Raw genomic sequence first — 16039 nt, 5'->3', positions numbered from 1 at the left:
TTATGTGTTCTGATTTTCACTTTATATAGTTCTCTTATAAATCTGATGGGGAGTAGTTCCAAAATGTCACTCTTTCCGACGTTGTCCCTTTTTAACACACTATTTTAAGTTTATTTTGAACTCGCCATCAAAAAGAAACAGTACTTAACAACTGTAGCGAATGTCAAGAAGGACAAAAATTACACAGAGGTCTTTGTTATTTTAAATGGTATGCTCCATTAATGTGTGTGCATTTCTACTTTACCGCCCAAACCAATGTATGATGTTTCCGATGGATCTCCTGGTCCATCACTTTAAATCTTGCATCTGACTACTTGCAAGTTGAAACTGACAGTACAAGTAGACCTAAAACTCTTTCTAACACTTGAGAAGGCTCGTATGAATTTTGCACCATGTCATTCAGTGTGTTTAATGCGTTAGATACTGGATGATTGAACACATGTTAAATGGTTTACAATGGAAAATATGTCTTTTACATCTTGGTGACATATCAATGTTTGGTCACAAATTCTATTTGCTGCTGAGAGCCTTAGAATGGTATTCAAATACATAAGGAAAGCAGACCTGAAACTGAAGCCTGGGAAGTGTGCACTTGTGTTTCTGCAAGTAGAGCCCCTCGAACAATAAATTGGTAAGAAAGGCATATCTACTATTCTTGTTAAGTTCAAATTAATGAAAAACTGGTATCAACCCACAATTATATGAGAAGTTCAAACGTTTTTTGGAATTGCATCGATGTTTGATGACCCAGTTTTATCATTTTCTGCCCTTATTAAAACTAATCCATATGTTATATAACCACTTTCATATGTTACATGGTCAGAAGATTCTTAATATTCACCTCAATCACTGCTTGCCTATTCGAAGTCAGGTTATTCATTTATATAAGCAGTATTATTGCAGGTAAAGTGTGATGTAGAGTGTGAAGTCAGGTATGCTAGTCATACGCTGATCATTGCAGTTGCAGTATTTGTCAATCACAAGTGCCACTATTTGTATGGGTGATAGTTCACAATTACAGTGGACTATATATACATCATGAATGCAGCTGATGAACGTTACAGAATGGATAACAGTGTTAAGAGTACAACTTCAGTGCGCAACGATGACTAGGATAGAAGCACAGAAATGAACATGGACTTTCTCTCCTGTTGGTGAGACCGGCCATGTCTGCTTGTAGAATGCCCTGACTCAAGACATAATACTGCTATAGAAGTTACCACAGTGATCTATAAATATATTAGCAGTGAGAACGGTAAACAAACAATTGTGAGAAGAGCAGCTGAAGAAAGTTGATTTGATAAGGGCATTAACTGCTTTAAAGCACAACCCTTTAGTTCAGTAATCATAGCACAGACGTTTTGCAACCTCTGGCAATTGTATCAACAACTAAAGGTTCAAAAGGGAGAACTTGTCCAATCTTTTTTTATGGTCCATTGTGGAACTCAATTTGTGATTCAACTAGTGATTTCAAGTGCTATGAAACAGGAAGTCTTCCAAACATTCACCTCATAAGAGGGTTAAGTAAAATGACCAGCCCGTGGAGGCAGGTCTACTGACTGTATTCCTGTAAGGATATTAAGAGATAGTGTAAACACTGTACTGCATGTGTTTCCCAGAGAAAAAGTTACTTGCTCCAAGTAAAGTTGTAACATACTATTGTAGGCTCTCCAGTGTAGAGAATAACTATGGTTATCACCTGAATTTTCATGCAAATAAGAAACAATAATCAATACTTGCTGGTTATTAATGTTTATATTACCACGGGGGCCAAAACTTATCTTCTTGCTGATACTTATATATAGTCCATGGTTGATCAGATAGTTTAGAAATAGATATTTCAACATTGGATCGCCTGAAGAAATTCAATAAGATGAAGGAATGCAATTTAACAATTAGTTGTTTACTGAATTGTGAGGAAGACTAGGTGTGGTGAAAATGTGAATTTTGCCACATGTAATTAAAGCAATGGTCTGTCTGAATGAGTGATACAAACTGTGAAGTGTGTAAGTTTTGAAAAGAATGACTGGGTTGATGGTCACCTATTATATGTCACTGTAGTATACACAACCACAGAACAGTAGGCTATCAGCTTTTGTCCAAACTTTTTGAGGTTTGGAACATTGGTTATGTTTCCTATGGATTTAATATATGATTTTCCACCTATTGCAAATATTCTTGAATGTCTTCAAGTACCATAAACTAATGTACATAAGTGTTCAGGACGGTAGATTGGAAAAGCAGCCACAAAACTGAACAAAAGAAACAGTAGGTCTGTGTTACGCACCAGTAGCATGATAGCCTCTTGAATTTAAATGCACTGAACCACATCTCATCATTCAACAGCTCAATTGTCAAACTAAGAGTTTCAGCAATCATTAAAAAATGTTGAAAACATCAACTAAGCCATATGTCACAAACAGGCCTAAAAGTACTGACTGGACAAGAACACTGAAGGATTGTTTTGTTTGGAATTTCGCGCAAAGCTACAGTTGGACTATCTGCGCTAGCCGTCCCTAATTTAACAATGAAAGACTAGAGGAAAGGCAGCTAGTGAGATTGACCGTCACATTATAACGCCCCAACGGCTGAAAATGGCGAGCATGTTTGGTGGGATGGATATTCGAACCCACGACCTGCAGATCGTGAGTCCAGCTCCCTAACCATCTGGCAATGCCAGGCCCTACACTGAAGCAGATGAAGATTAAGAGCCACACAGCGATGTAAACCGAACAGGTCACTTCAACACAGCTCACACAGCAGAAGGACTTTAACTAGCGAAATCTGCTTGTGGTCAGACTTCATATTGTAATGTCAGTTGACCAGGATTTTCTTACTTGTCAGTGTATTTTATTCAATTAACTTACATTCTTCTTCAGTTTAATTTCTGATCAAGTTTAGTCACCTTTATTTCATTCATGAATTATTACTACCAGTGTTTGCTACATGTTTATTTTATTTCTAAATGTATAATAGAAATTATGTGTATTGATATTGTACACCTTCTCCCTATCTCTTCATTTTGCCTTTTATCTACATTTTTCGAAGTCCTGCGATCCTCTTGTTATCTGCAGGATTAATAATTAAAATTAATATATAAATTTAAGATAAGTTATTTTACTCACTCGCATTTGTCTAGCGTTTCGTTTCACTATAGAAATTAAATAATGAGTTTTCATTTGAAGTTATAGTCAGAACTTTGATATTCGATAACTTTGCCTAAAATCAGTTTCACTGTTAGTTACTCGATTAAATGAAAAGTAATAATAAAATATGATTTCTGTCTTTGTTTATCTATTCCTCGTTGTAAAAATATGATTTAAAAATGATTTTCATTGGTAAACTATAATTTCAACAAAAGATTGACAACGGGTACCTCCCACAGATTATTGTTTATCAAGTCGATAATGTCAACCTCAGCGAAATTGCGAGGCTCATTTTAACTTGATCTTTCTGATTTTGTGTCGAACCCGTTGAGGCCAGAACAAATTCGATATAACCTGGCTTTCTGTCAGAAGGAGACTGGTTGTCTGTGTTAGACGTTCAGCTTTTATGATATTGACGCTATTATAAGAACGTTAGCAAATAAAGGAGATGTAGTAACTATAACTCTTGACAATCTGCTGTATCAAATTTAAAACATTATCAAGTGATTATATTTTCCTCAAGATCATCAGAATTAAATGCATATTGTTTATCTTGATTTTACCAGATTTATTTACATTCTTTAAAACCTTCATGGTTTGATATGCAAATTGATCGTAAATCTCTTCATGTATACTTTAGCTAAGAGCTGCTACCAAAGGTTTCGTCAAAATCACAAAAAATAAAGGATCTGATAATGATTAACTTGCACATTCAAAAAGACAACAATATAAATTACAAATCAACACCCATTTGATTAAATTAGCATTTTCTAACTTAAAGCTTTTAAATTACTTCCAGGAGGCGCCATAATAAGAAATGCATAGCAAGTGGGTTTTCTGTATCTTAATACAGTTACAAGAAAAATGTTCTTTACTATTTTGTCTATGCAATGATACCTAACTTGTTTAACATTATTGAAGCATTTAAGTCATTAACTTGTGTGTTTTTTCTCTAGTATCATGAATGCAATAAAACAACATTTCACCATCATCAGATGATAGCAAGCGAAAACGAAAAACAAATAATATAATTTAGAATTAATCCTTGTGTTTCTTAACTTGTTGTATTGATCAGAAGAAACTCGATGCTATGTTAATGCTTAAGTACATGAAGATGTTAGGCAACAGTATTTCGTCAATAAATTTAGACTCTTTTGTTTTTAATATTTCAAAAAAATCACGTTGTTTTTAAATTAGGAACACTTTATCGTATATTCGTGTATAAAGGAAACGAGAGACTTAGTAGCAGTTTCATTTTAATACACTATATTTAAAACAAAATACTTAAAGAACAGCTTAAGAGATCATTTCTGACCTTAGTTATATTATATTGAAGACTAAGTAAATCACACCTTTTTTCTTTATTTTATACGTGACTGAAATTGGTATTATTATTATATATTTATTTTAGGCCAACTAAACCTTGCAGCAGACGCCCCATACCTTCAGCACCACAGCGACCTCTTGTCTCAACGTTCCAGTCCTGACTCTGTACTGAACCTACCACCTGTGCCCGATGCTTATGGCCCACCCAGGTCCTCTGCAGCTGAGTCCTTTCACCCGAGTCTCTCTCATCAATCGCTAAGTGAAACTCCCGTCTGGTGACGTCATTTTCGTCAAGCAGATTTTGCTTGGCTTGTCTAATTTAATAAAAAGTAATATTTCGGTTTGTTCTGAATAAAAAAGAATGCACTTGATCCCCATCCTGCTTTACATGAGAAGAGTTGTGAAGAAATGCCTTTCTCTCATCAATTACCCTAATATTGGTCGTTCACGTTAGGAGTTTTGTATTTCAAACCAAAAAGAAAAGAAAAGGAAAAGTAAATGTTTTATATGTACGAATGAAATTTGCAGAACAACGCATTCTAGTTTCAAACTTTTGCCTGAAAAAAGTCACAGCAATTTAAAATTCATCAGATGATTCTGACGTGACGTCATGATCAGGATACCCCGCGCAGTGTTCAAGACACTGGTATTATCCATATCCAAGTGTTTTTATACAATAAAAGTGGAGACACCCAATGAACTGGAAACCTCGTCAATTCTTCGCATAAGAAATATCACCATATAAGATTTTCATCTTTCAAATTAATATTTAAAATTACTTGTTGTTTTTGTAAATAATAATATTCCTTGTTAGTAAATGTATGTTATATATATGAATGCTCTTGCAGGACCTTGTAAATGTATGTTATATATATCAATGCTCTTGTAGGACCTTGTTTAGAATCACTTTCATCTCAGAATACTTAAGATGATTATTGTTAATGAAGGAGAGGCTGTACGTATACTGAGCTTAATCCTGATATTCTATGTGAAGGTATATAGGGACATTTCACATCCCTGTGCACGCCTGTTTTTCTCACACAGCTATTCCATCTAATCGTTTACTCTCCATAAAACTAAAGTAGCTTCTGAAAGGCCTGCTTATGTTTTCCTGAAGTGTATACTATCAACAGACTACTTAATGATCACTAGATGTTATAAGTATTGATAACGTGCTTTTTTCATGAGGCTAAAAGTTTATGGTTATATATTTAATGTCACTCAAATGACAAAAGATACATTTTTGATGTTATATATGTATATATATATATATATAATATATATATATATATCGATATAGATGTAGTATAGACGAATTGAAACAAAACGTGGGTTTTCGTCTATTTCCTGGTGGACTAAGGGACAAATTACTGAAATAAATATTCTTCACGATGTATGAATATATACGGTTTTAGGTTGATCAGTGATGCAAGTATACCTGCTATTAAAATGTCTTACTTGTGAAGTGTTGGTGATAATTAAAAACCAATGTAGCTTCTTATCAGTCTTGATATTTCTAGATCAAGAAGGTGAAATTCGTCTTATTTTCATTCATGTCATCAGTAACATTTTCTTTATAATTTTCTCAATATTATTATTCTTTTTATTTTGTTTATTTCATTTGTTTACATGTAAAGCAACGCTGTAGAAGGTGAGTTACTATTTTATCTAAATTTTACATCGTCGTCTATCTCAGACTGATTTGTTTTGAATAGTTTCACCATGTTCACCTTGTTAACTTCATGCGTATCTCACCGTGTTTACTCTTGTTTTTCAGCCAGTGTTTTCAAAGTACAGTCTCGCTAAGAGGCCTTAAATTATTCTGCATGAATCAACGATTCCTTTACATACATTAGATCCCAAATGGGTTAAAAATACTTACTATTGTATATTTTAGGTCTAACTTTAGCATAATTAAAGGTTACCACACATGCCACATAAGCTTAACCAAAACACTTAGTAAATGTTAAACGTTATAAGACAGCGAAACACTTCTATCAGCTTCTGTCTGCCACTACATTTCTTTTCAGTTAAAATGACATTGTAGAGGCCTAACATTCTGCTAAAGGTGCTTGAAATCCCAACAAAAGCGACAAACCCACGCATTAATAAACAGAGACAAAGACTAGTCTAATGTTTTAATAATATACACTGTAGAATATATTTTACTGGTAGTTTAAGCCTAACTTCAACTGATATGAAAATATGGATTTTCTATGGCACAAATCAGGGCTTAATTCGCAAAAACACTTTAGTTCTGAACTTTAGACAAGTGTATATTTCTTGCTTTCTGAAGAACAAAACGTTTGGGTTCTGATCCAAGATCATTTATGATTTTCAACAGCTTAATAAAATAGTGAGGTTACTTTAGCAGAGACATAATTAATCAATTAATTTCGTTGCTTAGTATTTTTAAAGATCATCATCCATTGGCATTGAAAGGAAGTAACAGAAAAGTTTATTTTGAATTTCTAATCGTCAGGAAGTAGTAACGTTGATTCATCAAAACTTTAGTTATTCATACTTATTTATTAACTTCATTTTGTTTCGCAATCATTTATTCAATAGGCATAGTTACGATTGAGTCATCAACAAACTAGCTATTTTAATTCATTTCCTAACGTAATTGCACCATTTATCAAGTTTTTGATTAACAAGGAGAGTTAAGATTGAGTCATCAACTAGCTAGTTATTCTAATTCATTTCCTAATGTAATTGCACCATATATTAAGTTTTTGATTAACAAGGAGAGTTAAGATTGAGTCATCAACTAACTAGTTACTCTAATTCATTTCCTATTGTAATTGGACCATTTATTAAATGTTTGATTAACAAGGAGAGTTAAGATTGAGTCATCAACTAGCTAGTTATTCTAATTCATTTCCTAATGTAATTGCACCATTTATCAAGTTTTTGATTAACAAGGAGAGTTAAGATTGAGTCACTAACTAACTAGTTATTCATACTCATTTCCTAACACGGCTGGACTACTATTTCGTGAGTTTTGGGTCAGTAAGAACTAAAATGTAATATTGACTGTCAATCATTTAACTATAACAATTGAGTCACTAACCTAACAGTAGGTGCTGCGTAACCTTTGGGTCATCGGTTATCTAAAATTAAAAAGGACAGTTTTATTTCCTAAGTAGATGAGACATATTAAATCAGCATTTCGAACGTCATAAGAGCACTTATCATTGCTTTTATGATATCTTATTTCATTAAATATTAAAGTGAACTTTTTTGATTGGAGGTTTCTATCTCTGGAAGAATTTCAATTAACGTGCGGTTAAATCTCAAGTGTTCGTGGATTCACCTCTAGAATACAGTTTTATTTTCACTTTGTATTCTTGGTTTACTTAAATACATTATTGCATCTTTCTCATCTTTCATGTTTTACAAATCTACTTAGAATCACTTTTCGAGTACACAGAATACAAATGCTATCTACTGTATCTATGGAACAACCACTGGTTCATAATTATATTGTGTTCTATCAAGTTTAGGCTGAGTTTATGTGCACTATTTCAAATAAATATGTTTTCTTGCAACAACACCAACAAAACAGCTAACCAAACACTTCAACTTGCGTGGCCGAGTAAAGAACGAATTTGCTCTTGTTAGTATAATACTCCGTTGAAGTTATTAAAGCTAATGGTTTGAACTCTAAGCTAAGTAAGATAATAAAAATCTTTTTCAAATGATATTTTGTTTGGAGATGTTATATACATATATATAAACATCTAGAATGATACATTAAAGCACAATAATATCTAAAGATTACACCAACATATAGTTTTATATTAGTTTAAAGTAACTGAAATATGACGTTATATGGATTACACGTGTCTAAATTATTTACTCTCTTTTGATTTCATGAATAAAATAACTTTGAAAATTTTGAAGCTTCGATACATGTTCTGGATTTTTACATACTTAAATTAACTATTATATCCAACTTCCTTGTGTATGGTATTCACATAATGTTTGATTATTATATAGAGTAATGTGTATTTTTAACACACGTAGGCTATGTTCAGCTTTATTTTATCAGGTTCAAGTGTTGTTGCTTTTTTTAAAACCAAATATCTATTTCAAGAAAATATACCGTTCGGATTTGTTTTAAATAAAGTTATTTTGTTTTACTGACCTCATAATTCTCAGCACAATTAAAACATCAATTTGATTTAAGCTATTTTATTGTTTCTATAATATTTTAAGGTTTCTTATTAGATTTCTTGGTAGTTTGTTATAAAATAACTTAGTTCTCTATTCAGTTGTTTAATCTGTAGGCTGAATTACGCTAAACTTTAGTCAGTTTGTTATAAGCTAATACAGTTTTCTGCTAAACTGTGTGGCTCTTTACGTTAAATTAATTTTGTTTGTTATTTAAACTTATGGGGGATTTTACTAGAATATTTTGGGTCGTGTGATCAATTAAAGCTCCATTTTTGGTTCAAATTAAAGTACGTTTATAAAGTCAGTACTTCGATGAACATAGTTTAAATATTTTTGTTGGATTCTTATACTTTAGCATTAAATGGTTTTGACGTCTTGTTTTAATAGTTTTCGTTCTTTCTGAATTCCTAGCCTTTGATGTTTTTGATTAATCTTGGCAAATTTGGTAACTTTTTAATTACTTGCCTTGATTTTGGTTTGTCACTTTAGATTAATAACCACTAGCAAGAAGTGAAACCATTTTTTTAAGTTTTAATTTTTATTTGTGAGCTGTGTGTAACTGACATCTTTCATGAAATACCATCACGTTCTCTGTCTAGATTTCAAAAAGACACAAAAATCAGTGTTATTCTTAAGCTACTTAAATGTTAACTTCTTAATAATGTTATGCAGCATAGAAGAGTGTCCTTTGTATACAAACAATACAACCACAAAGATTCTCTAAAACAGCCTTATCTAATCATATATTAATGATAATTTTTTCTCTACCACAACATAAAATGTAATATGAGTTAATAAAAATGAAAATAGTTCTATTTTGATAATTATGTATTCAAAGGAAACATTTTTAAAGAAGTTTTGTTTGTTTGTAGTTAAACACAAGGCTACACAATGGGCTATTTGTGCTGTGCCCACAATAGGCATCGAAACTCGATTTTTAGCGTTATAGGCCTTCAGTCTTAGCGCTTCGTCACTGGGGTCTTTAATTGTTTATTTAGAGCACAGATCTCTCTTTCAGATTAACATAAAATGACACTATCTTCAGCCATATATTGTATATTATTTTAAATTATAATTACATGCCATCTTTCTACTGATTGTGCGTAATTTGAATAATTGAAGAAAGAGATTAAAGGAATATCCATAGATATTTATATTATTATAAAACTTAAGCTTAGATTATAGAGATAATATAAACAACAGAATGTTAGGTGAAATGACCGAATGTGTGTTTGTTTTAAGCACGAAGCTACACAATAGGCTGTCTGTGCTATGCCCACTACGGATATCAAAACCCAGTTTTAGTGTTGTAATGAAAGACTTTTTATTCACAGCTGATTGGCTTCTATAATATATATATTTCTGTCATTTCGGCTTCTGTTTTTTTTTTATATTACTGAGAAAATCTGAGCTTGAGAAACGGTGATCTACAATATACTGATGCATATAATGCCATCCAACTGAGAATGATTTCAGGTCATGGTGTCAGTGATTATCTCGATTAAATAACATCGCTGACTTTTTCCATATAAGTCCAAGGAACTTATTTATGAATAATGAATAATAATACCGAATATTCACGGTATATTTTCTTGAAATAAGTATTTGGTTTTTAAAAAAAAAACAACACTTTGCTCTATGCGAAACAACGTTTGAAACAGCTAAGATATATTTGTTAGAAGCATAAATACACTAAGTACCGAATTTATCGAAACTATAGCAGCAACACTGAAGTGTTATTAATATCGTCAGAATAAGAAGAATGTATTAACAAACAAAGTTTGAACAAAATAGTTTTCATTATTTGTGATCATAAACTGAATTAAACCATATTGCATACCAGTGAAGATATGATTCAAAAACTGCCAGTCGATTACATATACCCGTATAAATATGTCATCAGAGTATATGTGGACATGGCATCAAAGTACCTGTTGATATGGCATCAGAGAACCCGAAGATATGCCATAATACAAAGAGTGAGTACGTTGAATCAAAATGATTTTGAATGTATAAATAATCTAGTCTTGTGACAATCACAGCCGTTATAAATTCTTGGTGTAACGACATATGTCGGGACAACATTTTGACATTGTTTAACTTTACATAGGTAAAGTAATGCCACCGAAAATTTATCGCTTTTGGGAAGAGTATGTGACGTCTCTTTTCGACGCAAAATATTCATACAATTAGATCCTAAAAACGTGATCAATTCAGGGATTGGAAATTTCCAAGACAGGGATATCCCATGTGCTTAATTGTATTTGAAAACAAAGGAATATGGGTTAACTTGGAGTGCCAGGACCATCCAGAAAGAGACATGCAATATGTCGCACCCTAGCCGTGGTAATAAAATTACCGAGTCTTATATTATATTCCACACTAAGACATACCGGTCAAGTTTGAACGCAGTCTATGGATTTCTATGCGATCAGACTTTTGAAAAAGGCTCTGGAAAATCTTCATCCTCATATACTAGATGGATAATGGAAAGTTTTGGATATGACAACCTTACAACATAGCTTTTTGTAATGGAAACTACGGTGCGGTTCTATTGTCAAGATACACAGTCGTCAGATAAAGCATGACGGACGTAAAGACATCGGCTGTAACGAGTGCAAGACTACAAGATCGTTTTAATATAATATACCCACTCAACAGCTATGGTACCAGTAGATAAAGCACAAGAGTTCCTGTAAATATAGCTTGTCTGTTTGTTTGAAGTTAATCACAAAGCTGCACAATGGGCTATGTGTGCTATACCCACCACGGGTATCAAAACCCGATTTCAAGCATTGTAAGTCCGTAGACATAACGCTGCGCCACTGGAGGGCGTAGATGTAACATCGGAGCAGCTGCAGATGTAGAATAAGAATACCCGTAGATAAAGTAGCTTTATAGTACCTTTAAATATGGCATCAGAATACTTGCGGATATGGCAAAACCAAAAATATGTTAGTTTTATCATAACATAATAACATTCAATGAAATTTAGGACAAATGCATAAGAAAAACAATAGGTCATAATTTTCACTTTTCCAGGGAGATGAAATGTTGCCCTCATTAAAATAAGTTTGTTTCATTTGTTAGTATATTTAGTTTATTTCATTATTTTTTCGTTTAATATTCAAAAAGGCTAATGTAGATATTTCATTGAAATGTTTCCTGACACAATCATGGATCCCATGACTTGAGAAATAAACATTCTATTCTATTGACTAAATAATGAAATTTATCTCTTATTCAATAAGTTTAGTTTACAGATATACGTCACAACTGTAGAAACAAGAGGTATTCAAGCATTCTCAGTTTAGTTTATAGATACGCATCACGAATGTAGTAACAAGAGTTATTCAAGCATTCTCAGTTTAGTTTACAGATACGCATCACGAATATAGTAACAAGAGTTATTCAAGCATTCTCAGTTTAGTTTACAGATACGCTTCACGAATGTAGTAACAAGAGTTATTCAAGCATTCTCAGTTTAGTTTACAGATACGCATCACGAATATAGTAACAAGAGGTATTCAAGCATTCTCAGTTTAGTTTACAGATACGCATCACAAATGTAGTAACAAGAGTTATTCAAGCATTCTCGATTTAATGTGCAGACACGTATCACAATTAGAGGAACAAAGTTAAGTTAAGCATTCTCAACATATGTCAAAATATGTATTTTGCATACCATCATATGCTCTTGAAATGACAATTATATTTCAAGTAAGGCCTCGAGAACATTGTGATTGTTTTATTGACTATATTCTTATGCTTTTTTTGGTCAGAATCGTAAAAAGTATGTATCAAAGATACAAACCTTATGTCTAGTATAATTTCAAACTCTTAATAAAAACAAGGACATTCTTCCGTGAATTCTATTCGATGTGTTTGGGTAATATAATTTAGTTTGTGTTTTTAAAAGCCTTGCACGTAATGTATTCATAACCTGCATAAGGAAGTCTCCAACTTCTCAGTAAAAAACTACATCTTTTTATAATGTGTTTGATTCTAGAAAACTTGAGCTACATGTTGATCGAAAGGTATGGGTAACGTAACGTATTGATTGGTCAGTTTGTTTGTATAAACTATAGAGGTTTGAAATTACTTTTCCAGTTCATTGGGATATTTCGAGCTGGAGTTATTTGCACGAGAAAAAAAAATCACCTTCTACAGGGTCACGTGATAACTGGTGAACCAGTCATGAGAATATTTTGTGTCGTATTTATCGAATCTATTGTGCTTCAATCAAATTATTTCGCAAGAAAAAATACAAACTAAGACATTGTGATCCTGTTTTTTTACATTTTTACTAAATAATACACATTTATTTAATTAAAAGAGTAACGTGTGTGCGTGCGTGCGTGCATGGGGAGCTTTTTAAGCTTCATTAAACTATGCAAAAATAAAATTAGACGTAGGGAAGTAAGAGCGACGTCACCATATGCGTAAATGAAGGGTGGGGGTAGATGGTACTATGTATCTCAAAGGGAAAATTATTTGGGGAATGGATCTGTCATATCTCAAAGCCCCATCTCAGACATCCTTATTTATGCGTTAAGATTTTGTATTGAGTTTTAATATTTACCCCCGATACCCAGGTTTGTCATCTTTGTTCAGACAATTCGGATCAAAGTGTCTTTTCTACTAGAGGTGTTTGGTGGGTATCACGTGTTGTGGAATAGGTTTAACCCATTTAGATTTAACCTCGCAGTCATTGAGACGCCCCACACGACTATCAGATTCGTTCAGAACTCTACGTACCTAACCTCATAAGTGAGTAATCTAGATAGATCACTTAAATTTGTTAATTACTTTAAATACACAGCGCTGCCGTTACATGTTTTTTTAACTTTATGAAATCCAAATACCAAACATTATGTTTTCAAATGTCTTTGCAAATCATTGTCTGTCTATCATTTTCAAACTTTTAAGTTTACATTTTTTTTACCTTACGTTTTTATTGGTAAATTCTAACGAAGGAAATCAAATAACATTCACTTGTAAAACAAGAAAAGAATGATATATAGCTGCAACTTTTAAACTTTTACGACGAAAACACTTTAAATATAAGTATACAAATCTTACAACTCAAAATTTGAACAACCTTTACTAATCCAATTTTTGATTTATAAATGTTCTTTCGTTCAGAACTTATTTGCTAATAGTTATATACTAAAGAAGAGCTAGAGACATAAGGTTATAAAAGTAGTTTTTGATAAAGGTTTCCTCACACAGATACGAATACGCTAAACTGAATGGCTGTACCACGCTCTATGTAACCTGACAGTCTCTATAACAAACATAAAATGGCTGGAGAAGATGTGGACTGATAATCTAAGATGATCAACTTCAGTCATTTGTCCTTTCATTAGCATCTGTTCAGCAGACTGTAATAACTCACTTGTCAAGCGATAAGATTATTTGGATGAAATCCCCGGCACCTCCTCTATCTCATCATTGCGAAAACGACTAAAAAGCATAGCCAATCAGAAGAGGCTCATCTGTTCTTCTGACAAGCAACTGTTGATGGTCGCTATTACGGGGTGGCTGCGTGTTTAAGTGAGTGGAAAGAGATGCCAACTCTTCCAAAAGAGTTCTTCCGCAATATAACTTGGCTCGTAGCCACATCTTATAAGACATGACATATTTCCCACCAAGAAAAGATTCCGTCGCTTTTCTCATCTGTCGATTAAAATTATCTGATTTTCATTACAACTTTCTTGCTCCGGTTTGCTTTCAATTATTGTTCTCTAAACGTTCATGTGAAAATCAAATAGTTGGTGGACGTACCTTAACTTTTTCAAATGAATCATTACACACATTGTAGTCTGAATGTGACACTTAATAAATGATAAAATTTAGTGATTTGGAAGATGCGTTTACGATAATAACTTCCTGGCTAAGGTTATACAGTGTGGTTAATCTTTAGCTCGTATTTATAGTAATGGTAAGAGAGATGTTTTTAGTAACATGAAATAATTCTATTGTATTAGATGCTATAGTTAAGCTTTTTAAGACACACACAAAAACCACGCATACAATCATTGTGTGATACTCGCCCGCTAAATTAATTTACTTTTGTTAGGTAGAAAGTTTTAGCCACAGATAGAGATGACACTTTATAGTGGCCATTGGTGGTAACCATTCAGTTAAAACGTTGATACAAATTAAGTTTTTAAGATAATAAAATGTAAAATCAGTCCAGAAATGTCGAAGTTGAAAGATTATCATGCTTTGAAATAGTTGTAAATAATACAGCGCTTTTTTTTTTTTTTTTTTTTAAATTTACGTATACGAAATGCTGACTGAAGCAGATCACTTGACGTAGCTGTCGAACAGAAACAACTTTCATCTTCGGGAAATGATCATGCTTTTATAACATTATTTCGAATTGTGTTTATGACAAAACATATCAACGTTAAAAACACTGACCATAAACGACAAGATTATTTCTCCAATGTTTATAAGAAGAAGAAAAACTAGTGTGTAATCGGAAAAAGATTCAGACATTTGTACTTCTACATATTTGTTTGTTCTACTAATAAACTTTGATAATATATTGAAGAACATCTTCATATACACGTTACGTTATAATTTTGGGATTTTGATAAACAATGTAATATTACATAATCTATAACTTATGTAATTAATTACATTTTCAGTCGTATCAATACGGTGTGTGAATGAAATGAGCAAATAACGACCGTATGCAGTAACTTCTTCGAAACATACATTCACAAGCACTACGTGTCCACTGTATAATTAGCAATAACAATTCTTCGAAACATACATTCACAAGCATTACATGTTCACTACATAATCATAACTACAATTTTTCACATATCACACTGGCTGTATAATGTTCGTTTCATTTTAATTCTCGTAAGTGCAGAAACATGGAGCTAAGGTCACAATGCAGGTCAAGCGATAAATATCGTGACTGTGCAGAGAAAGATTAAAAGGACTTGTCAATGCGTTTCAACCAACAAATAATGTGGATGATTACTTGCGTGGTATTGCACATAACATAAATTATTAATTATTACATGGTTAAAATAAATAAATAATATTGGTGTTTTTTGAATATTTTTAATGGTCTGATAAAACTGCCTATTCTAATATCATAATGTAACAATATTCTCCATTCTCATTAAATATCTCGTTTTTTGTACATATTTATGTCTGTCCTTATGTAATAGTCCCCAGTGGCACAGCGCTAGAAACTGGGTTTCGATACCCGTGGTGGGCAAAGCACAGATAGCCCATTGTGTAGCTTTGTGCTTAAGTTCAAACAAACAAACCTTGTGTAATAAATAATATCTGTCCATTTCACTTGGAACGTCCATCGAAAGGTAAGTTACATGCCTTCTTATAACATTTAAAACATTAAT

At 32.7% G+C, this 16039-nt stretch overlaps 1 protein-coding gene across 1 annotated transcript in view; it reads left to right on the top strand.

Annotated features, from left to right (window-relative positions):
• LOC106471184 (LIM/homeobox protein Lhx1-like) overlaps window positions 1–4948 on the top strand; it is a 121465-nt gene extending 116517 nt beyond the window's left edge. The window contains exon 6 of the mRNA XM_022402205.1: window positions 4558–4948. Coding sequence (XP_022257913.1) covers window positions 4558–4751 — 194 coding nt within the window. The 3' untranslated portion in view covers window positions 4752–4948. The remainder of the gene's footprint in view (window positions 1–4557) is intronic.
• The last annotated feature ends 11091 nt before the right edge of the window (window positions 4949–16039 follow it).

This window comes from Limulus polyphemus, unplaced genomic scaffold (assembly GCF_000517525.1).
Source record: "Limulus polyphemus unplaced genomic scaffold, Limulus_polyphemus-2.1.2 Scaffold4, whole genome shotgun sequence".
In the NCBI taxonomy this organism is placed as follows: domain Eukaryota; kingdom Metazoa; phylum Arthropoda; class Merostomata; order Xiphosura; family Limulidae; genus Limulus; species Limulus polyphemus.
The sequence above is the reverse complement of the archived record's forward strand: the minus strand, read 5'-3'. Positions and strand labels throughout refer to the sequence as shown.